The sequence below is a fragment of the Chinchilla lanigera genome, unplaced genomic scaffold (genome assembly GCF_000276665.1).
Source record: "Chinchilla lanigera isolate Chin_1 unplaced genomic scaffold, ChiLan1.0 scaffold00028, whole genome shotgun sequence".
Classification (NCBI taxonomy): domain Eukaryota; kingdom Metazoa; phylum Chordata; class Mammalia; order Rodentia; family Chinchillidae; genus Chinchilla; species Chinchilla lanigera.
The window spans coordinates 7,057,427-7,081,659 of NW_004955429.1; the positions used below are offsets into that span (position 1 = coordinate 7,057,427).

The window sequence follows — 24,233 nt, forward strand, 5'->3', positions numbered from 1 at the left end:
TTCCCTCTGATTAAAGTAAGATTAGTGTACTTTTAGATGCTCATCAGCAAATGTCTTGAATTTCATAACTCAATCACTCTCAACTCAGGGGAAATGCATCCACCACCACTTAGCAATGTGCCATTTTCCCTCAGAGTCTTGTTCTAAATAGTGAGTCCTAGAAGTTTTATCAGTGCTTACCACAGCGTGTGACACACAGCAGTTAGGTTAGGAAGCTTGATTCCAATATACCCATGACATTTTGCCAAGATAAGGGAACTTTTTACTACTAAGTTTATTGGTAAGAAAAAGAGCTACTCATAAAACTTTTATTAAAATGCATAAAATTAATATATTAGCTCTTAACAGCTGAGAGAGTAGTCTAATTCCGTATTTCAGAAACTACAATCTTTAGAGTGATTCCTAACACCATTTCTGAAATAAACTTACTGATAAGTTAAATTTAACTCACTAATATCCATGAGAATTTTCCCTTTAACATTTATCTACAAATAAGGTAAAAGAAATACAAACCCAATTATTCCAAATACCAATGTGCCATAAAAACTGCCCTCTAAGAGTAAACATCCCATACGGAACACTACTTCTTATACCTAAAATCTCCCCCAAATCTGTATCTGGAAGTAAAATCTTTTCAGGCCATGTAAACCAGTATTTTAATTCCATTAATTTGAGAGTGTGTTTCAAATAAACATTTAAACTGAACTTCTGAAACTCAGGAATTTTCAGACTATGCTTCAAAACCTAAGGATCTCACTGATCTCTCTCCATAAAAGCAGATTTATAAACCAGGCATGGTGGTGCACGCCTATCAATCCTAGCACTCAGGGGCTGGGGATTTAGCTCAGCAGCACAGCGCCTGCCTGGCAAGTGCAAGGTCGTGAGTTCGATTCCCTGTACTGGAAAACAAACAAACAAACAATCCTAGCACTCAAAAGAGGATGAGGCAACAGGATCACTGCAAGTCCGAGGCCAGCCTGGGCTCTGTGGTGAGTTCAAGGCCAGCCTAAACTACACAGAGAGACCACGTCTTTCAAAAAAAAAAAAAACAGATTTAGGCTTAATTTTCTCAGTAAGGTACTTCTGTGGTTACCATGCTTCTTGCTAAAAAAATATGAACCCAAATTTTTTCTGAGTAAATCTTTTACACTTAGTTTTTGTGACACCTTTGGACTTAATACCAAATGCTTTTGGTCTCCAAGGAGACATGTAACTAAAAATGTCTATTCAGTGTGCAATATATTTAAATCACACTGTAATCTTTTTTTCCTCACCTATAAAACAGTGGTTCTCAATCAGAGGCAATGCTGGGCCCCTGGAGACTTTTAGCAATGTTTGGATCCCCTTTTTGATTGAGATGGAATGGAGTGCTGGTGGTATCTAATGGGTAAGGGCCTGAAATTTTGGTAAGCATTGTACAAGGCCCAAGGCAGCACGGCACACAAAGAATCTGTCTAACCAAAATGTCCATAATGCCCAGAGTGAAACATCCTGCTCTAGAACCACCCACAAAGCTACTAATGAAACAATCTTTCTACAGTTTCCACTTATTCCTGAAAGGAGAAAACAAAGGTAGGGCAAGTAAGTCCACCAAAACTTTCCTCATACCAAAACTTTCTATAAGAAACCAAGAATTCTGGGCTATGTGATCCTGGGCAACTTACTTATCTCTCAAAGCTTCCATCTTATCAGCTATAAAATACAGGCATCAAAAGTACTTTATATAATACTGTACTTGTTAGCTGAGATAATAAACATAAATCACTTAACCGAACTGAACACCTAATAGATGCTATTTCTCACATCTAACCTTTATATATGGTATATACTCCTTTCCCCCTTGGAATGTTTAGTCTTATATTTGTTTACTAAAGTTATAGTAAACAGATATATGTTTATATATACATATATATACACACACATATATATGTGCACCACTAAAAAATTCAAGTCTATTTGTAAAATATATAATACAAAATATAATGGACAATCTTCACTAAACGGTATTTCTTTTTTCTATACCATTTCCTACCTCTCTCCCACCAAATAATAGAACTGATATAGTCAGTAAGAGTTTATCTTAGCTAAAATCTCACTATTTCAACAATCAGAAATCTAAAATCAGAAGAAGGTGAAGTTTACAAGCACTATGCATTAGGAACCATTTACTTAATAATCAAGATGAAATTTAAAAGAAATGCTGACATTTCTGTTAAGATTAAAACTATTACCAGTCTGCCCAAAAGCACGCATTTCTAGTGATTCTGTAAAATTAAAAATATTCATAACAAACTGCAGATACAAAAGCATGCCAACTGTGACACTAACAACATTTACAAACCTTCTTATACTATAATAAAAATAATGGTAAAATCACTAAACATACTTGAAAACCAAAATTAAATCATTTCAGATAGCCCATAAAATGTGATTATTAAATTTTATGAAGTCACATCACTGAAAAAATGTTCCAGAGTAACTAAAAGAATTTGAGAGAGTATTTAGAAAGTACAGACTAAAAATGAAGTTTATAGAGAAAAGGAGCTAAAAACAAACCAACCAGAAACTGTCCCAAAAATATTCACATTTTATATGGGAATTCTCCATACGGGATACTTTTAAAAATATCATATGGGTATACAAAAAAACCAAAACAGACATGAGTCCTAGGTGTTTTATAAGTAATGAATGTCTAATGCACTGTTTAATCTACATTTTAGTTGAAGCAACATCAGATTAGTGCCACAGTTTTTTGTTTTTTGGACACGGAATCAAGCTCAGGACCTTGTGCTTGCCAGGCAAGTGCTGTGCCGCTGAGTTATCCCTCCCTCCCTAGCCCATGCTGAACATTTAGACGTCAAAAAGATTTAGTTTTTTTTTTTAAACAAATGAAGAAGTGAAATGTCATGCTGTCACTTAGTAAATCGATGTATTATCTAACAGCTGCACAGAACTTTCTCCAGCACAGAGGAATGGGGTCAGAGCAGGATTGAGAGAGAACAACAATGGGTAAATCCCTACCTGAACCAACTGGAGAGGAGCCAACACTAAGACTCTGTAAACTTCCATTCCTGAGCAAAGTGGGAGATTTCTGAAGACTGGAGCTTGCAACACTTCCTGCAGCTGACGCTACTGATGACGTTGGTGAAGCAGAAGAAACTGAGAGATGAGAAACATTCTCTTGACTTTTGTTTCCTTTGGGTCTACCAGGCCCATGCTTACTTTGTTTATTTCCTTTTCTTTTCTTTTCCTTTACAGTTTCTTCTTCTATACCTGAAGTTTGAGCCCGTTTATATCCTGCTGTAGAAAGGCTGGAACTACTCAAATCTCCAGGTGAATTTTCAAAGCTTTTAGGCTGTGAAATAACAGCTGAGGTCGCAGGGTGACCAATTAAGGAACTAAAACTATTTACCCCCCCTTCCTGGTTTCCAGATTCTCCTTTATGTACATCTTTGGTTGATGACGACTGCTGGGAATGAGTATAACTGTCACTGCGCAGATCAGAGTCTGTAAAGCTCAAGAAATCCTGGGGAGACTGAACTGAACTTCCAGAAGATGATTTTACACTACCTGGAGTTCCTGAAAAACTGCCTGTAGTTAAAAAGAAAAACAAAAGAAAAGAGTTCCCATGAGCAGTGGATATGATAAATTCATCAAAAAAAAAAAAAAAGCTACATTTGAAAACCGTTACTACTGAAATCAAAGTTCATCCTAAAATTGTTTTTATATGCTTATCATTTTATAGGTAGTATTAAATACTTCCTCTTGAATTGCAAGCTATTATTTATCAAATACTAATATACAAGATGTGCTTCTAAGAATCTATCTTTTACCATAGCATTTCTCAGTCCCCCAAACACCCTGTGTGTGCTTGAGGAAAGACTTGGGGCAGCAGTCTCCTTTCAATGGCCATGCAAGAAGACCTCACAGGACTGCAAGGGGACTTGCCATGCGTTGGGAATGTGCTTCATCAAATACTAAAATATGCTGACAAATGTTCCCAATGTGCAGTAAGAACCAAGCCACATCTCCCAGGCTGCTGTGAGTTCTAACTCTTACTTTTAAAGACAGATCAGTGCTTTTTGTGAGTCGGTGGGACAAGACAAAATGATGACTCCACGCAGCTGCTTTCCAGGGAGCTGCATGAACCACTTTAAAATCCCCCACTACTTTCAGGGAGACGGAAGCTCTCATGAACCTCTGTCAGAAATGCTTCTTTTCCCTCACTCATATCAAGGAACAGCAGCAGCCCCACTACACCATCACGAAAAGAACCCCAGGTTGATACTTTGTGAAGCCCTTCCAGCGCTTGCCAAATAAAGTTAACAGGTGTACAGGTTCAGCTATAGCCATACATCTATTAAGTTTCATAAAACTGTACTGTATTTTAACTAAAGTGTTTTGGAAACAAAAGTTGAAAATAAAATTATTTTACTAGAATGGAAAGGTAATCAACTGTAAACCAAGCGTTAAATTTTATTGCAGATTATTTTCATAAATAACATTACATAAATCCACCTAGATATTTGCAACGATTTTCCCTCATATACAAAAAATTTTATTTACAATTGCCTTCTCAAAGTTTGATTTTTAAGGTTTGTTTTGTTTTGTTTTCTTTTGTTTCCAGACAGGGTCTCGCTATGTAGTTCAGGCTGGCCTTGGACTCACTGTGTAGCCCAAGCTGGCTTCGAATTTATGGTGATCCTCCTGCATCAGCCTCCCAAGTTCTAGAGTTGCACGCAATACAAACATGTGCTACCACACCCAGCCTGATTTTTAAGTTTTAACCTCTTCTGAAACAGCTTATTTCTAAAAAATACTCATAATTCTAAAATTTAACTCTTTCAAAAGTACATCTGTTATATTAGTTTTTTAAGTTATTTGTGCTTAACTAGGCATTTTCAGGCATCCACCTAAAAAACAAACACCATAAGAAGGCATTTACATCTCCTGGGAGCTTCAAGCCACACCCTCCAAGCTCTGGTCTCTCCTCCCCCTTGGTGGCTGGCTTCTCAGGTCCCCCTGCACCCTCTACCCTCTGAGGGTTCCCACTCCCAGATCTGGGGTCCCATGCATCCCTCTCCCTCCATCCTGCTGGAGGTACAAATGACCCAGTGGCCCCCATTCTGCCCAGCACCTAACCTTAATGAAATAAAAATGAAAATGTGCCCTCTCAGGACGGGAAAAAAAAAAAAAAGGCATTTACACTGCATCAGTCATTTGAGGTAACTGCACTCTGCCAATCAAATAGTAGATATAAGTAAGTTCTTATTGTCCATTCTGATCTGTCACCATATCTTTATACTTTCCTGTTGGTTTGCTTTGGGGGTGAAGGTGGTGGCTGGGGGTTTGGAGACAGAGTCTCAGTATGTAGTCCAGGCTAACCTCAAACTCACAGCAATCCTCCTGCCTCAGCCTCCCAAGTGCTGGGACTACAGGTGTGTGCTGGCTACATTTTTCTGTTTTTATACTTACTGTGAAAAGCTTACTTTTGTACAGCTAATACTTTAATATAGTTAATATGTGCAGTAATTTAACTGTCTTTTCTAAAAATCATACACTACTAGCTATGAGAAAAACACAACCAATTCTCTTAAATACTTTCTCTTTAAATTTAAATGTTTAAAACTTTTATAGATTATTTTAGATATGCAAATACAGCACACTTTCCATCATGTCTGAACAGAGGCTAAAAAGATTCTCAATATTGTAAAGTTCCAAAACATGGAAGACTGCTTTCCCAAATGGATTAGTACTTCACAGTTTAAAAGCTTACAAATGTAACTTAACAGTGAATAATAAGGCCTTAATTACAGAAATATTGACTAAATTCTATTAATACCACCAGCAAAACACAAATTAAGGTACAGTCAATGCTAGTTAAAGTTTCACTGTTTTATAAAGTTGTGTAAAAATAACAATATACATTTTAGGAAATCTGGCATTTTGTTTCTTTTGCACATATCTAATTTTCTGTTTATAAAGGGGCACACACACACACACACACACACACACAAACACACACATACCCCTAGGAGCTAAAAATCCTCAAGCCCAAAATTACATATATAAAATATGGCTGCACTTTTAAATGAGAGGTCAGCAGACTTAGCATTCTACATAGTCAAATGATACCCTGGTAGATTCTTGAATAAAATTTATTATTAGCAGAAGACTCAATGGAGGCAAAGAGAAAAACTTCTCTTTCCTCATTTACTCCTAGGGAAACAGAGCATAAATAGACATTTTCATGTATTGTACTAGCGTATTTTCCTAAAACAATTTCAGCATTTCTGTGCCTCACAATATTTATGCTCATATTAAAAGTCACACAAAGCAACCACATACCATCTGTAATCTAAAATTTAGCCAAGATATCTATTCTCCATAAAACAGGGTTGCCTTACACAATAGGGTATGCCCAGTTAATTCTAAATTTCAGTTTAACAACGAATAGTATTTGAAACACACTTAACACTAAAATATAATTATCTGAAATTCAAATTTAACTCAGCATCCTATAAATACAGCACACTGATCACATATAAAGGCTGGATGAAATTCTATTTCCAACTTGGGGCTTTATAATAAAGGCACTATTGTCTAACAATTATTACTTACTGAGACCTAGAGTCTCTAAAGATTGCTAGGTTTTTTTCACCTACTAAAAATATATACCTTACATGTTTCAATGTTTAATTAGGAAAAACAAATAAAAACAACACATAAAAATCAATATCCTATGAAGCAAAAAGAAAATTCTGCTTTTGTTTTTCTCCACAACCTTTCCTTTCCTTCCTTTTTTAAAGGAAGACAAGGTCTCACTATGTGGTCAGGATGGCAACTCAGGATGTAGCCCAGATTGGCCTCGAACTTCTCCTGCCTCAGCTTCCCAGGTGCTAAGATTATAGGGGGCATGCTCGACCATGCCTAGCTTCTCCCCAAACTTAACCTTTAACCCAAAGCTATTTAAAATTATAGTGTAACTTTGGAAGCATAAATCATTAACAAAAAAGAAAAATTCCAGAAATGATTCAACAGAAAATACTAGTCTTGGAAGTAACCTTACTACATCAGCTAATTATGTAATAATCTAGAATGATCCATTAATTAATTAATTAATTAAAGGTTTAAAAATTTGTTTACACAATTACAATTGACCATTATCAAATCAAGTATTTTAACTAAAATCCCACAATTAATACCTTGTGGAAAGGGACTAGCTGCTGACACAGTCACTCCTGGGTTTCTTCCACCACCAGGCTTCCTTCCCCTCTGACCTGAGCTGTGAGCTGAAGACTTCTTCCCTTTGCTCTCTGACCCTCTAGGTTCTGAAACATCTTTTCCACCGGAGGTGTGTGCAGAGACTTCCTGGAAATTTGCATTTGTAAATCTTGCCGTAGTGTCTTCCAAGCGCTTCAATGATCCAGATATAGAGCTGTTGCTAGTGCTTGTGTAAGTCTAGCATTTTGATTCAAACGAGGATTTAAAGGGGGGAAAAAAACTGATTATGTTTGGCCACAGAAAGTAATGAATTGCACATTCTTAATAATTACTGAACTCGTAAATAAACTTTCACTTTTACAAATAAATCATTCTATTAAAGAAAATCATGTAAAAATAGTTATTTTAACTCTCCTACAACTACCTTTTTTCTCTTTTGTAGTCCTAGGGTCCAACCCAGAGCTTCCTGCATGCTAAGCATGTGTTCTACCACTGAGCTACATACATCCCTACTCCTACTACTACTTTTTCAAAGGCAGTATAACTAATTTACAGTATGGCTGGTTGGAGGTTCAGAAGGTAATAAAATATCTATTAGTCAAATGCAATAAGTGAACCACAGTAACTCTGAAGGTACTCATTTCTCAAGCAAAATCATTTTCAACAAGAACATACTACTTCCTAGACACAAAATTATGATAAACTTTAGTGTTCAAAACAGGAAGACAGAAATTTAGAGAAATCTTAGGGTGCTACAAGTCTACTGACAAACCATATCCATTAGATTACAAGGCCCTTGCATAGGGGCAAGATTTTCTAAAGAATTCAAGTGGAAACTCCTTCTCAAAAAAAAGCGATTTAAAGTCTTTGAAAGACAAATCACTTCTTCCAAGTATTAGCTGGAAGAAAGGTTACACATGGCAGTCAAGATGTTTATTACTACCCCTAAAGTTGATTCACAATCACCCCTGTTGATTGAGATATGCCAGAGGAAAAAAGCAAGATGAAGACCTATTTAAAAAGCTAGTTTCTAGTTTTTAGTAATCATTTTAAATGCAAGATCTAGCTAAATAATAGCAAATAAAAAGAGTATGAAAGTGTCTCACAAGAGGTATAAATTAATCAACATGCCTACAAATATAAGGCTTATAAGGTCCACAGGGGCAAAGACTTGATACTGCTGTTCAAGTTACTCCAGTATCTGGGATAACTACAGCATTTAGGTTCATTGAGTGCCTTGAACACAACTGGCATTAAGTTTGTTGAATAAATATTTTTGTAATGCATCCATCAGTAATCTCTGCTGTAAAAATGAAAATATCTGAAAATAAACAAATGTGAATCTCTCACATATAGCCATCACTCAATATCAACAAGCATGTAAGTCTGAAAAATAAAGATAGTAACAATAAAATCGACTTTCAAGAGTGCTGGCATTTTTAGCAAAATTAATGTTTGAAGGAAAAATGAGAAGATAGCCAATGTCTTGAAAACCAAGTCTTCTCTACTGGTACTTTTCTGCTCATTTTTTCCTGTTGCTACCTCAACTTCTACTAGTTTTCTGCCAATTATAGATTTTCTTCCTCAAATACAAGGAACATTACCTCACAAAAACAAACTAGTCACTATTCCAATGAACTGCAATCCACAAGCAAAAACACAGTTTTCAAAATCAGTTTAGCAGGAAACAAAAATCCCAGTTAACAAACCCATCACATAAAGCTGGTGAAACTTCATGGCTTACTTTAGAAACATCAACGTTTCCATGCTGGGCAGATCAATTTGGAACCTACCCCCACCTCATGTTTACATTTTTTTTTCCAATTACTGCAGTTGATCCTGAGGGTCTCCAATCCTCTCACATATGATTCTTGTATGACCTAATGAAGTTTTAAAAGTCATCTAAGAAAACACAGTGGTGTTCTTCACTCTTGTACCTTATTCAAGTAGCACCCCCCCAAAAAAAAAAAATCAAGAGAAAGCTGGTGAAGTACTGTGAATGAAAAAGTACAGGACACTGTTGCCTCCCACAGAACAATCTCAATCAGGGTTGGTCCATTTTTCCACTTATCTAACAAAATGTCCTTACTTCTACCTTCAAGTATAAATCTGTCCATAAAGCCAATAAAAACAAGATATTTAGAGACTGGGTGTAACAGCGCAAGTCTATAATCCTAGCACTCAGCAGCCTGAGGCAGGAGGACTGCCTCAAGTTCAAGGCCAGCTTGGGTTACACAGAGTTCAATATTCGGAAGAAAAAGAATTACAAAGAAAGCAATAAATGAAATGAGCAAAACTAGTGACAAAGATCACGTTAAATAAAACCATAACTGAACATCTTACATACTTTTGAAGTTTGTGAAGATATGAGAGGCTTAATATGGTACAATTTTAGCTTAACATGTTAACAGTCAAAAAAAATATAATAAACCATCCTTCCAATGCTACACAGGTTTAATTCAGAGACTCTGGCCTTACAGTGACCTTAAACAAGGCCTTGTGGCTTGAAAGTTAATTTTAACATGGAGGGGAGGGAGGCGGGTTCAATACTGTGCTGCTGAAAAAATACAGTATTAGGGTACCCTACAATAAACAATTCGAATTCCAGGAGGAGAAAGGGTAACAAAGACAACAAAGCGAGTGGAAAAGATACAAGAGTAAAATCAAGACTAAATGTATGAAACTGTTTTCTCAGGTTCTCATCCTATATGCTTCTCGTAGCACAAATACCTCATTCAACAGTGATCATAATGTATAAAAAGACCTGTCTTTCATACAATTTTGACCATTAAGTGGAAACTCCTTCCACTGGTGCTTGTTGTACTCTGGATAGGCCCATGGATTCAAGGCTTCTTTGCCGGTATGTGCCACTACTGGGAAGTGGTACAACCATTAAAGAAGTAAAGCAGAAAGAAATTAGGTCAGTGAGGGGTACACCCTGAAGGGGATACTGCATTGGATCCCCATCCCTCTTTCCATTCTCTTTTTGCTAGCTGGACACCATGAAGTGAATAGACATCCTCTACCACTTGCACCTGCCATGATGTAATAAAGTGCCACAAGAGAACCAAGAGACTATGGACTAAAACCTCAAAGTCAAAATAAATCTTTCCACATGGACTGATTACCACAGGTATTTTGTCACACTGGTGGAAAGCTGACAACACAAGTACTCAACTGAAGAAAATATAATCTTTTTATTCTTTTCTAATAGAGATAAAAGCAAGTATTTGATTCTCTAAATTAACATATAAATACTTTGGCCTATATTACAATTTACAGGCAACTTAGTAATTTAGAATGTGTATTATTTTTGTTCACGGCTAACTACAAATCAACCCTCTGGTAAGATGCAACACTAATAACCTGTACAATAACACTAATTGCAAACCAAAAAATTTTCTAACTTCTAATTCTAATTTTTGTCTTTTTGAGACAGTGTTTCGCTATGAACTTCAGGCTGTCCTTGAATTCACGTTGTAGCCCAGGCTGGCCTCAAACTCGCAATGATCCTCCTGCCTCAGCCTCCCGAGTGCTGGAATTACAGGACTGCACCACCAGGCCCAATCAAAAATTTTAAATTACACTTAGAATTAAATGATTCTATAATGGGTAACCAAAGAAATAGCAGTTAAGATTTTTTTAAAGGTGTGATTAGCTCGAATTATTCCACAAGGTTCTGTCATATGCGTCAATAAGTAGGAGGCAGAGGAAAGAACAAAGCCAAGGCTGTGTCTTCAATCACAAGTAAATATAATATGCTGGTTAACATTTTAAAATAAAGTTACATACCGTACTATTCAAGTGTCTCATAAAAGCCACAAATGTCTCGTTAGGTCAACCCTAAGAATATAGCACAGAAACTATCCATTGTGACTCACTCCAAGAGTGAAGACCCTTTAAACAAAGAGGGAACAGTGAGCTATGGGGAAATGTTAAGCATCGTAACTTATGTGTTACTGGAAAACCCAAAGGAAAATGGGAGGGGACAACTGAAGAAATAATAGTAGGAAAACTAGAAATGTGAGGAAAGCAGTGAGTCTACACATCTGAGAATTTCAACTAACTCCAATCACAAAAAACATCTCAATGCAATGTATTATCAAATTGCTAATCATTAAAACCCAATGGTAAGCAGAAAATTTGAAAAAATTTGTAAAAGAATGTATTTTTTAAAGAATGTCTTATGTGCTAAAACACAAGCATAAGGATAGAAGAGAATGTCTCTCTGAAAATAATGCAATCTAAAAACAGAAGAGTACTAAAAGAAACTGTCAACCAATTAGAATTCCATGCCCAGTTAAAATACTTTCTAAAAATAAATACAAAAAAAAAAAGCTTTTGCAGAAGTAACAGCTTTGCCGGGCGTGGTGGCGCACACCTGTAATCCCAGCACTCGGGAAGCTGAGGCAGAAGGATTGTTGCAAATTGGAAATCAGGCTGGGCTACAAAGTGAGCTCAAGACCAGCCTGAACTGCACAGTGAGACCCTGTCTCAAAATGACAATTTAGAGCAAAAATAAGAACATGAATCATAGGCTCTTAACGTACCTACAATTTTGTAAAGTAAAAAAACAGCACAACAGTCAGAGGGGAGGAATGGATGTTACAAGATTCTTATACTACCTGTAAACTGGTATAACACTGCTTAAAGATAGACCCTGCTAAATTAAATACATTACAGTGTACTGTAAACTCTAAAGCAACCAATACAACAGTACAAGAAATTATTGCTAATCAAAGAAAATATTCAATCCAGAACAGAAGCAGAGACAAAGAAACATACAAGAGAAATGATGAACAAAAAAGGATTAACAAATGTCAGATTAAAATACAACCATACAACTGGACGTGGTGGTGCATGCCTATAATCTGAGCACATTGGGAAGCAGGAGGACTGTAAATTTGAGCCCAGCCTGGCAATTTAGAATTTCACAAGACTGGGGCTGGGGATTTAGCTCGGCGGCAAAGCGCCTGCCTGGCAAGCGCAAGGTCGTGAGTTCGGTTCCTGGTACCCGACAAAAACCAAAAAAAAAAAAAAGAATTTCACAAGACCACATCTCAAAATACATTTAGGAAAAAAACTTTAAATTAAAAACAGTTTAAAAGGCTGAGGATAAAGCTCAGTGCAAAGATCCTGGGTTCAACTCCCAGTACCACAAAATATACATAATATGTGAATATATATAATATGTATACACTGTAAATATCACATTATATTCAAATTCTCTAACACCCTGATTAAAAGAAAAAAATTACAACAAAGTATTAATACACTTCATTATAGATAGTTCTAAAGAAACCAATTTATAATATAAAAATGCAGAGATTGGGGCTGGGGATTTAGCTCAGCGGCAAAAGCGCCTGCCTGGCAAGCGCAAGGTCGTGAGTTCGGTTCCCGGTACCGGAGAAAAACCAAAAAAAAAAAAAAAATGCAGAGATTAATAGAAGTATGGGAAAAGAAATATCAAGCTAAGTAAATCAAAAGAAAGCTACATTTACTATGTTAATATCAAAACACATTTCAAAACGAAGAATATTAACAGAACAAAGTGGAATAGTCATCAAAAAGATATGAAAATCATTAATGTTTCTGTACCTAGCCAAGTGTGGCACTGCATGCATAACCATAAGTGAGAACCTGTCTCAAAAAATCCGAAAGGTTTCTGTATGTAATAAAAGATCTTTAACATAATAAAGCAAAAAATCATACAGGAGGGAGGTTAATATAAGGACGATGTCCATGCCCATCTCTCACAATAATTGGGGAAAGAGGTAAAAAAGAAAAAAAAAAAGAGTAAGGACATAAATTGAGGCAGGTATGTACGGTGGTACATCCCTCTAATCCCAGCACTTCGGAGACTAAATCAGAAGGACTGCCTTCAGTTTGAGGCCAACCTGAAACACGTAAGTGAAACCCTGCCTCAAAAAATAAGTTAGGGGGTTAGGGGATGTGATATAAATGAACTTGACTTTTGCAGGAAAATTTTGCAGGATATCATCTAAACATTATTAAACTAAAAATAAAATACACAGAAAAAAAATCCTCTAATATCTCAAAACTAAAGAACACACTTCTAAGTAACCTATGGATCAAAGAAGAAATCAAAAGAAAAAGTTTCTTTTTTAAAAAAACTAAAGTCCAAAATTCAACATATGGAAATTTGTAAACCAGTATGGAAAGAAAAGTGTATACCACTGAAAGGATGAAAAATAAAATTTAAAAATCCAAAAAAGAAACAAAAGAAAGTAGCTTTTTTTTTAAAGCCTACATCAGGAGTTCCAGTTTCTAGGCAAGGAGCTAGACTATTGTCTTCACTCTATCCTAAAACAAGTAAAAATCTAAGCAAACAAAAATCACCTACTCTTCTTAAGGAGGTCACAGAATAAACACCTACCCAAAAATTGGACAGATTAATACAAAGACAGGGATAGACAACTTATCTGACCAGAAAGCTACCAACAGAAACCTCCAGAGGAACCAGGACCGTGGAAAGAAACAAAAGCTGTAACTGATGATGCTACAGGCTCGGTGTAGACTAAATCTGGGAGGAAAAACTCAGTGGGACCTAGGCTAAGTGGGGCCCTCACATCTGTGAATGTACTTGTGAAGCTCTAGCGGGTTCTCACTGTGAATCTCAGGGAAAGATCCCCAGCACTTTGAACAAGGGCAAAGAATCCTTCAATGGTGTCCAAAGCATTCTGTTCAACAGGCCAGTCCTAAGACTAGTTAACAAGAGCCTAACATGCCAGGGGAAGGAAAACATACACCAGCACTCACCTTCTCCAGCCATCTTGCCTCACCTAAAAAAGGGGTTAAAGCTGAAAAGGACTTATGAAGGTCATGGTCTTGGAATACAGACTCATTTAAAGACCAAAGTCGAAAATGACACAAATAAGCAAAGCTAGTAAGTGTGAGGCCCTGGGTTCAATCCCCAGCACCAAAAAACAAAACAAACACTTATCCCATCATCCTTTCCACTTTCTAAAGCAGTTCTGAAATCTTTTCATCAATATCTTGTGCTATTGTGGGTTCCTACAAGTCCTGAACTGATTAAAAATACTTGCCTTTCATGCTCATTTTGACTTTGGGGAAGAGCCAGAGGTTGCACAGTTGCCAGATCCAGTGAATAAAGGTAGACAAGAACACACTCTCATGCTTCTATAAACTTGCCATTCCACTGCATGGCACATGGCAGCAGCAACCATTGTATTTTTTTTGTCACATCTGGCAAAGACATTCATTAAAGGAGATTTCTATAAATGCTTCAGAAAGTGGTAAGATCCATGGAGTAAGTGTGTCTGAAATAAGGGGCACTGTTTTGAAGGGGATCAATGGCAATTAAATCTTCATTGTAATAAATCTTTTTAAATTTAAACACTCAGCACCCTCTTGCATTTTGATCACCCCTTGTAAATTACATTGGACATAACTAATATCCATCAACAACTTTATGTTACAGGGAATGTAGCTAGTGGTAAAGCACTTTGCTACTATGTGCAAGGCCCTAAATTCCATCCCCAACACTGGGGGGGGGGGGGGAACAACTATCCAACAGCAGTTGACACATTCTTTCAAGCACATGTGCAACATTCAGCAAGACAGTCTACATTGTGGGCCATAAAACAGATCTTAACAAATTTATAAGAACAGAAATCATACAATGTGTTTATCTTGGATCACAATGAAATCAGTAAGAAACTTCGAAGAAGATTGGGGAGCAGTAAAAGTTACAAATCAGCCTCTCAAAGGTTCAGAATCCAGGCACTGGAAAACAACAGCTTAGGGGGAAAAGGAACAGGGAGGTGGATCTTCAAAACCAGCAAAGATTTGAAGGGAAAATTGGAGCCCACAGAGAAAGTGAAGAGTCAAGTCAGACCACAATACACAAAAAAGAAGGGCAATCTGCACTTTCTCCCTGGCTCCTGGCTCCTGGCTCTGAGGGAGACAAAGGAGGACTGAATCTTCAGAGACATAATGAAAATGGGTAGCTCCAGGAAGAAATGCACCAGTGGGGCAGAGCAGAGGATGCCATGCACTACAGCAGCTGGTGAGTGACTCTGGTCCAAGCATGTGCCATATCCCTGAGAAAGGGTGCCTGGTCAGGTGCCACTTTAGGGAGGGGCCAAGTGAACCTGGGAATCACAGCAACCACGGGTTCGTTACCTTTCAGGGCTGAGTATTAACTCCCACAGTGACTGGGTGAGAGACATCCACACAGAAGATGTCCATGTTAGGGAGCTATACTCAGGTCAGCAAGGGACAACCAGTGTTATAAGCTAAATGACTCAAGCCCCACCGTGATGACCAGAGTCCAGGTTCAGCTTTAATTTCTGTGGATCTGAAGGTCCCAAACAAGCACATCACCCCAATCCTACTGCCAGGATGCCGAAATTATCCAGCACAGAGCTGGGATTTGACTGTCTCTCTTGCCTACTAGCAAGAGCAACCTTGAGTTGGACACCACCACAAAATTATAGACCAGAAAATTGTAGACCCAAGAAGAAAACCACAGTTTTGAAATCACGGAGAAATATAAATATGTCTTTCCCACTCCTTTTTCTTTTCTATTGGTCCTTTTCAAAATTTTTGTTTGGGTTTGGTTTTTATTTCTGCTTTCCTTTTGCAAGTGCGAACACTGTTTTTAGGTTTTTGTTCTGTTTTCTCCTTCTTTCCTTCCTTCCTGTCTTCTCCACCAGTTTCCCAAGGTTTGGGCAATCTTCCTTTGTATTTCAGACTTGCTTTAAGTCTGTTTTTCTTCTTTCATTTCTCTATTTTTTTCCTCTTCTCCCTTTAGGGTAAAACTCTTCTATTGGTTGCATATTTACTGTATATAATTTTCTAACTTGTCTTAGGTTTTGTTATATAATTATAACAAAACCCAGGGTTAAAAGTGGAAAATCACTGGTCACCAGGCTGTCATTCACTGATCTGTGTTTGATGGTATTACTGCTAATTGTCCTACTTTATCCAAGGTGACATTCTTGCTGTGATCAACTAATATTCCTTGTATATTGTTATAGTTTGTGTCTGGATGTCCCCCCCAAAGCCTCAACTAGTCATGAGGCACGCTTCTACAGTTTGTGATTGATTCATGGTCCAACACTGGGATTATGAGTGTGAGTGCTACACCTACCCTAGGGTGGGTAGCCTGCATACAGTTTAAGGAGGGGAAAGAGGCTTGCTCTCTGCTCCTCCATTTGCTCTTGTTGCTTGTGCTGTATCTCTCTCTCTCTCTCTCTCTCTCTCTCTCTCTCTCTCTCTCTCACACACACACACACACACACACACACATACACATACAAAATGTTGTTCTCTGCCACACACACACACACACATGAACTGTTGTCCTCTGCCATGAGCCACTCTGCCTCGCAGCCAGCCAAATATGGACTGAAACCTCCACAAACTGTAAGCTAAATAAACCTTTCCTCCCTCAATCAGAGGTATCAGGTATTGTGTCCCAGCAATGAGAGAAAAGTAGCCAATACAGAATTTGGTATGAGAGAAGTGGAGCTGTTGCTGTGACTATACCTGACCATGTGATACAACAGCCTTTGGGAATGGCTTCTGCGAAGAGTTCGGGACAGTTCAGAGATTTCGCCTGAAAGAGTAGAGCAAGAACAAACACCTCAGGCTGTTCTGTATGAGAGACTTTGATCAGAGCCTAGAAGACCAGATGGCTGATAGAAATCCTGCCAGTAAAAACCAGGCTCAGAAGGTTTCTGCTAGGAAGGAGGACTACACTGGCTGTTCAACTCCAGACAATGCATGTTATGGCTTGTCAAAAAGTTTGTCTCCATTTTGCTCATGTCTAGGGACTTTGCCTGAGACTGAGATTAAGGGTGGTGGACTAACCTTGTAAAATAAATTTTGAGGCAGTCTAATGTTGAGGCAGTGGCACGGCTATTGTCAGGGGCTTTACATTTATGTCGGAATCAAGAGCAGAGGCCAGCAAGATGATTTAAAATGCTGTGAGTTTGGCCAGAAAAGAAGCTCTAGTAAAGCTGTGGACTTCAAAGATAGAGCTATGGAGATCTCAACTGCTGAGAAGGAACAGGAGAACATAAAAGACAGCCTGAGGGCAGCACAAGAAGGAGCAAGTCTCTACCTTTTGCAGCCTCAAAACTGCAAAAGTGAAAGACTTTGCTTTGAGGAGAAAGCCTTAGAGCCCATGTTCCAGAATGGCGGCAGCACAGAATCTGATCCTCAGAATTGGATTCAGAGTGCTCAGTGATCCAGGCACTTGACCCTACAGCCAAGAGAGAAAAAAAAGCCTGGCTACTACTCCAGCTGGCAGCAGATCTTGGCAGCATCCAAGTCACACTGGTTTGAGGAACATGCAGAATGCAAGAGTTGTGGAGTTAAGCCTGCTTCTACCCCAATTTCAGAAGGCCTGGGAGACCAGGCAATATGCCCAAGAGGACAGTTGTGTAAAGCCTTGAATGAGAAGCCAAAGGTGCAGTGGAGACCCCACAATGTTGGAAAAGCCAGGAACGTGGACAATATAAGGAAAGTTGCAAGCGGGGAGCAAAGCAGGCCTAAGAGAGAAGCCATGGGAGCTACAAGCACTGACAGTGCACTAGGGGCAGAGCCACAGAAGCCCTTTGAAGCTCACAACTTACCACAGATTGCTTCAGATGTTCCACATGGAACTATAGGACTTGATGTTTGCCTGCTTGATTTTGGACTTGCTTTGGTCCCAATGCTTTGTATCCCTATTTGTACCTTTGGGGATGGAAATGTCTATCTTGTGCCACTGAATGTTGGAAGTGTTTAACTTTCCTTTCATTTGTACAGAAGCTCACAGCTAAGAATTTGCCTTACATCTCGGAGGAAACTTGGGACTTCTCAGTAATGTTGAAACTGTTAGGACTTCGGCAACTCTTAAGAGATGGACTAAATGTCTTTTGCATAAAGAAATGTACTTAGTCTTTGCAGGGCCAGAGGTGGAATGTTATAGTTTGTGTCTGGATATCCCCACAAAGCCTCATGCAGTCATGAGGTAGGCTTCTAGAGTTCTGTAATTGATTCATGGTCCAATGCTAAGATTATGGGTGTGAGTGCTACACCCACCCTGGGGCGCAGCCTGCATACAATATACAGGAGGGAAAGAGTCTTCTATCTCTGCTCCTCCCTTTTTGCTCTTGTTGCTTTTGCTGTTTTCCCCGCAGCCATGAACTGTAGCCCTCTGCCATGTGCCACTCTACCACGGAGTCAGCCAAATATGAACTAAAACCTCCACAAACTGTGAGCTTATCTCTAAATAAAACTTTCCCTCTTTAATTTTGGACATTGGGTATTTTCTCTCAGCAGCAAGAGAAAAATAACTAAAACAAATGCTTATACCAAGACTGGGGAGAGGGAGTTATAAACAATACTACAGCCCAGCACCAAAGAACTGGGTGTTAGGCCAAACAGGCTGCAACCTTTCATCCCTAATGAATAGCAAAGGCAGGATCCTAGGACAGACTTAAAGACCAAAAGCCAGCTATACCTAGCAGACACCTCTGAAAAGTAGTCATTTTCTTCAGAGGTCTCAATACCAGTAATAAGCTACCTACTATAAGATATATACAAACTTCAATGCAGAAAACAAACAAATCAATACACAAAAAAGAAAATGAGACAACATGGAAGCAAGATACAACCCAACATACCCAACTTGCCCAAGGCAAATGCAAGGGCCACTGAGGTGGAAGTCACCAAAACCCATCCAGCTGCACTTTCTAAATGGTGTTACCCGAAGTAACAAAACAGGTAACACTCTTGAGAAAACAAAAACAGAAAGAATTAATACAGATAATTAACAAGATGATGACCATAATGAAGGAAGTGGCTAGTGAAACTAGCGTAAGTATGGATTAAAAAATACAGGAGTTTAGAAAAGACAGGAAAACCATGAATGCTGAACATAGGAAAGAACCAGATGCCATAAAACAGATTCAAAAAGATATTCAGGAGATTAAAAATTCTGCTTAGAGTATATGACACAGAATCAACCAATGTGAAGATGGAATATCATGTCTAGAAGACAAGAGTTGCATTTGGTGATAAAAGGTTTCTGAGGTTGGGCATCATGATGCACACCTGTAATCCCAGCACTTGTGAGGTTGAGTCAGGAGGATCACCAGGAGTTAGAGGCCAGGCTGTACTACAAAGTGAGTTCAAGGCCAACCTGAACTACATAATGAAATCTTGACTCAAAAAGGAAGTCCAAAAAGAAAGATTTCTTTAAAATAACAAATAGCAAGGGATCATGAAAAATCAATCAGACAGCTGCTCTATGATGCAAAGAAAATCATGTAAGATTAAATGGAATCAGTGAAATCTCAGAAGATAGCACAAAGGACATAAAAACTCACAAAAGTAATGGCAGAAAATGTTCAAAGTGTGAAAAAAGAATTAGAGAGTTAAGTGAGGCATACAGAACCCCAAATATCTATGATCAAGAAAAAACTACACCAAGGCATATGAATATAACTCAAGATTACAAAAATTCAAAAGAATGGATGATTAAAAGCTATTAGAAAAAAAAAATCACCTATAAAGAAAAATCCATCATAATCAAAGCATACTTCTCAACACAAACCCTTAAGCCAAGAAGAGGTTAGAGTGAAGTACTTCAAGCCCTACAGGAAAAGAGCCTCCAATCCAGAATCATATATCCCATGAAGTTATTTTTCAAAATTGATGGAGAAATAAGATACAATGGTACCTTGGTTCACATTTTTGTTTTTTTGCGTTTTTTTGGGCGGGGGGGGGGTGTCCTTTTTTTTCTGGAGACAGCATCTCACCATGCAGTTCAGGCTGCCCTTGAGCTCACTTTGTAGCCCAGACTAGCCTTGAACTCACAAGGATCCTCCTGCCTCAGCCTCCCAAGTGCTGGGATTACAGGGATGTGCCACCACACCTGGCACACAAACACTTGTTCATGAACAATTTGATTCACAAACAGAAGCATTTAGAAAAAGTTTGTTTTTGTTTGCAAAATCCGCATCAGGTGACACACACAACTGCAGCCATCTTTCCCACACAAAAATGAATGTAGCCATCTTTTCCAGAATTGTGAAATAAATTAAGTTCAAGAACGAAGGTACCACTGTATTTCCACAATAAACAGAACCTGAATAAATTCATGACCACCAAACCAGTACTCCAAAAAGTTCTGAAGGATAGTCTAGAAAAAGGTAATAAAGACAACAATTCCAAGAATCCCAACAGGATGAATCCAATGTCAAGGAAAGAAATCACTGTAAATAAAAAAAAGAAGAAACAAAGGGAACCAACAACAGGAAAATAATATAATGAAAAGTATAAGTCAGTAACTATCAGTTATAGCCATCAATGTGAATGGTCTTAATTCACCAATCAAAAAAAAAGAAAATATACAAGAGCAGAATGGATCAAGAAACAAGATCCAACAATATGCTGCCTACCAGAAACACATTTAACTCTTAAAGAAGTTCACAGACTAAAAGGCGGAGGATGGAAACCAATACTCCATGCAACAAGAACCCCCCAAAATGCAGGAATTTGGATTTCAAGCCAAAACTGATCCAGAGAGACAAAGAAGGTCACTACATTTTCATTAAGAAAATAACCCAACAGTAAACAATAACAATCATAAATATATATGCACCAAATACCAGCAAATGCAACTATATAAAACAAACACTAAGGGATATGAAAAATCAGAAGCATAATACAATTGTAATGGGGACTGCAATACCCTTCTACCACAAATAGATCAAATACACACACACACACACACACACACACACACACACACACAATTCAACAAAGAAATATCAGAGCTGAATCAAACCTCTGAACAAATGCACTTAGTACTATCTACAGAGTGTTCCACTCAACAACAGAATACACAATCTTCTCAGCAGCACATGGGACTTTCTCCAAAATAGACCACAGACTACCTTACAGAACATGCTTTTGGAGACCAGGGATTTAGCTTAGTAGCGCAGTGCCTGCCTGGCAAGTGTGAGGTCTTCAGTTCAATTCCAGGTAGCCCCCCTCCCACCCCCGCTGCCAAAAAAGAACATGCTTCTTAAGTAAATGCAAAGAAAATGAAATTATTCCCTGCATATTATTAGCCCATACTGCGATGCAATTAAAAAGGGTGAAAAAAAAATACACAAACAATGCAAATTAAACAATACCCTCCTGAACAACCAATGGGTCCCAGATAAAATTTAAAAATAAATTAGTTTCTACAGTTAAAAAATCATACCCATTCAACATATGGGAACTTAAGGGACCCAGTGAAAGCAGTCCTATGAGGGAAATTTACAGTGCTGAATTCCCACATCAAAAAAACTGAGCAAGCTCAAATAAATAAGGTAATGTTGAACTTCAAGGTTCCAGAAAAAGAAGGGCAAAGGGCCAGGGATATAGCTCAGTGCCACAGTGTCTGCCTGACAATCATGAGGCCCTGAGTTTGACTCCCGGCACCAAAAAAAGGCAAGTTAAACTCAAACCTCACATAAGGTCAATCCATTCAGGACCCCTCCTGTCTCTCAGGAGTATTCCTACTCTCCATTCCTTTTCCCAATAAATTATCCTGTTCAAAAAAAAAGCTCATGTGAGGAAGAAATTACAAATATCAGAGGAGAAATTAATGGAATTAAGAAAAAAATACAATCAGCTAGGCACAGTCGCACATTCCTGTAATCCCAGCACTCAGGAGGATGAGGCAGGAGGATAGCCATGAGTCTGAGACCAGCCTGGGCTACCACAGTGAGTTCAACAACAGCATGAACTACACTGGAAAATCTTGCCTCAAAAAAAAAACCCACATCTGGACATGGAGGCACACACCTGTAATCCCAGCACCTGGGAGGCTGAGGCAGGAGGATCACTACAAATTCTAGGATAGCCAGGGCTACATAGCAAGACCCTATCTTTAAAAAAAGAAAAGAAAAGAAAAAAAAAAAAAAAAAATCAATGAATCGAAGAATTGGTTCTTTGAAAGACTAAATAGAAAAACCCTTAACCAACCTTGTCAAAACAAGGAAAGAAAAGGACCCAAACCCAGACAATTAGGAATGAAAAGTACAAAGCCACAATGGACCCTACAGAAATCTACAAGACCATCAGTACCTACCTTTGAGAACTTGGACTCTAATAAGATGAAAAACTCAGAAGAAACAGATTCTTAGATACATATGAATTATCAATGAACCAAGGAGGTGTAAAAAAAATCTAAATAATCCACATTAGTTAATGTAATTAAAGAATAAAAAAAAAAAAAACTACCAACAAAACAAAGCCTGCCCAAGTCCTGACAGATTCAATGCTGATTTCTACATTAAAAAGATCTGATGCCACTACTCCTCAAACTCTTTAGTGAAATTCAAAGAGAAAGAATACTCCCAATATCATTCCAGGAAGCAAGGGAAGGATCAAATCAAAAAAGACAACTACCGGTCAATTTCCTTGATGAACCAAAAGCCACATGATCTTCTCAATAAACGAAGAAAAAGCATTTGACAAAGCCCAACACCCAGTCATGATAAAAATCCTACAGAAAATGGGAACAGAGAAGGTCTTTACCTCATCTAATAAAAGTCACAGGATAATACAACAGCCAACAGCATACTAAATGGTTAAAAAAACTTTTCACTCTAAAATCAAGAACAAGACAAGAATGCCCATTATCACCACATCTGTTCAATATAGTTCTGGAAATATTAGCTGGAGCAATTAGATAAGAGAAAGAAAGAACAGGAATATGGATAGCAAAGGAAGAATTTAAATTATTATTATCTGATGATAACATGATACTCTACATGTAAGATTCCAAAAACTCCACCAAAAGACTCCTAGAATTAATAACCAAATTTGGAAACATAACAGGATACAAAGTCAAATCTCAAAAATCAATAGCATTCTTTACACAAGCAACACACTCACACAGAAGTCAGGGAAATAGCACCTTTCACAATAGTATCAAGAAAAATTAAATACTTAGCAATCAATCTAATGGACTGATTGGCTTTCCACATGCCAAAGACTGAACCTAGACCCATATCTCTCACTGTCAACCTAACTAAAATAAAAATGGATCAAACATCTAAATATAAAAACAGAAACAATCTGCTGAAGACAGAACAGGTAAAACTTTCAAAGATGTAAGTGTAGACAAAAACAGCGCGAATAAAACCTTCATCACGTAGGAATTATTACAAGGAATCAAAAACTGGGATCACATCAAAAGAAGCCACCAATGAGTGTAAAAACCACCACAGATGGGAAAAAACTTTTACCAGCCACTGCTGAGGAAAAAAAACTAAGAACTAGGCTATATAAAGAACTTTAAAAAAAAAAAAAAAAATTTAAAGACCCAATTCAAAACCAGGCATCTGAAATGAATATAGACACTTCTCAGAAGAAGTACAAACAGCAACTATATATGACAAAATGTTCAACATCACTGGTCATTTGAGAAATGCAAACTAAAACACTGAGATAACATCTCACTCCAGAGAGAATGGCTATCATCAAGAAATCAACCAGTAGCAAATGCAGGCAAAGCTGTGGGGAAACAGGAACTGTTCTCCACTATTGGTGGGAGTGTAGACTGGTGCAGCCATGGTGGAAATCAGTCTGGAGATTCCTCAAAAAACTAAAATTAGAGGCTCCACCATTTGACCCAGCTGTGTCTGTTTTAGGTATCTTCCCAAAAAAGTTAAAAGCAACATGCCACAGTGATATATGCACACCTATGTTTATTTGTATCAGCACAATTAATAGCTAAATCTTGGAAAGAGCCCATAAGTCCATCAACAGATAAAAGGATAAAGAAAATGTGGTATTTATATACAATGGAGTATTACTGTGCTATAAAGGATAAAGTTGAGTCATTTGTAGGAAAATGGATGCACCTCGAGACTATATGCAACTTCGAGACCAGCCTGGGCTACAAAGTGAGTTCAAGGTCGGCCTGAATTGTGTAGTGAGACCCTGTCTCAAAAAAAAAAGGGGGGGGG

At 38.0% G+C, this 24,233-nt stretch overlaps 1 protein-coding gene across 5 annotated transcripts in view; it reads right to left on the minus strand.

Moving 5' to 3' along the window:
• Mllt10 (myeloid/lymphoid or mixed-lineage leukemia; translocated to, 10) overlaps positions 1–24,233 on the minus strand; it is a gene marked incomplete at its 5' end in the record, with an annotated part of 164,656 nt that overhangs the window by 58,094 nt on the left and 82,329 nt on the right. For all 5 annotated transcript variants that reach the window (XM_013515402.1, XM_013515401.1, XM_013515400.1 and 2 more), the window contains 2 exon segments: positions 3,022–3,591; positions 7,206–7,461. In XM_013515402.1, coding sequence (XP_013370856.1) covers positions 3,022–3,591; positions 7,206–7,461 — 826 coding nt within the window.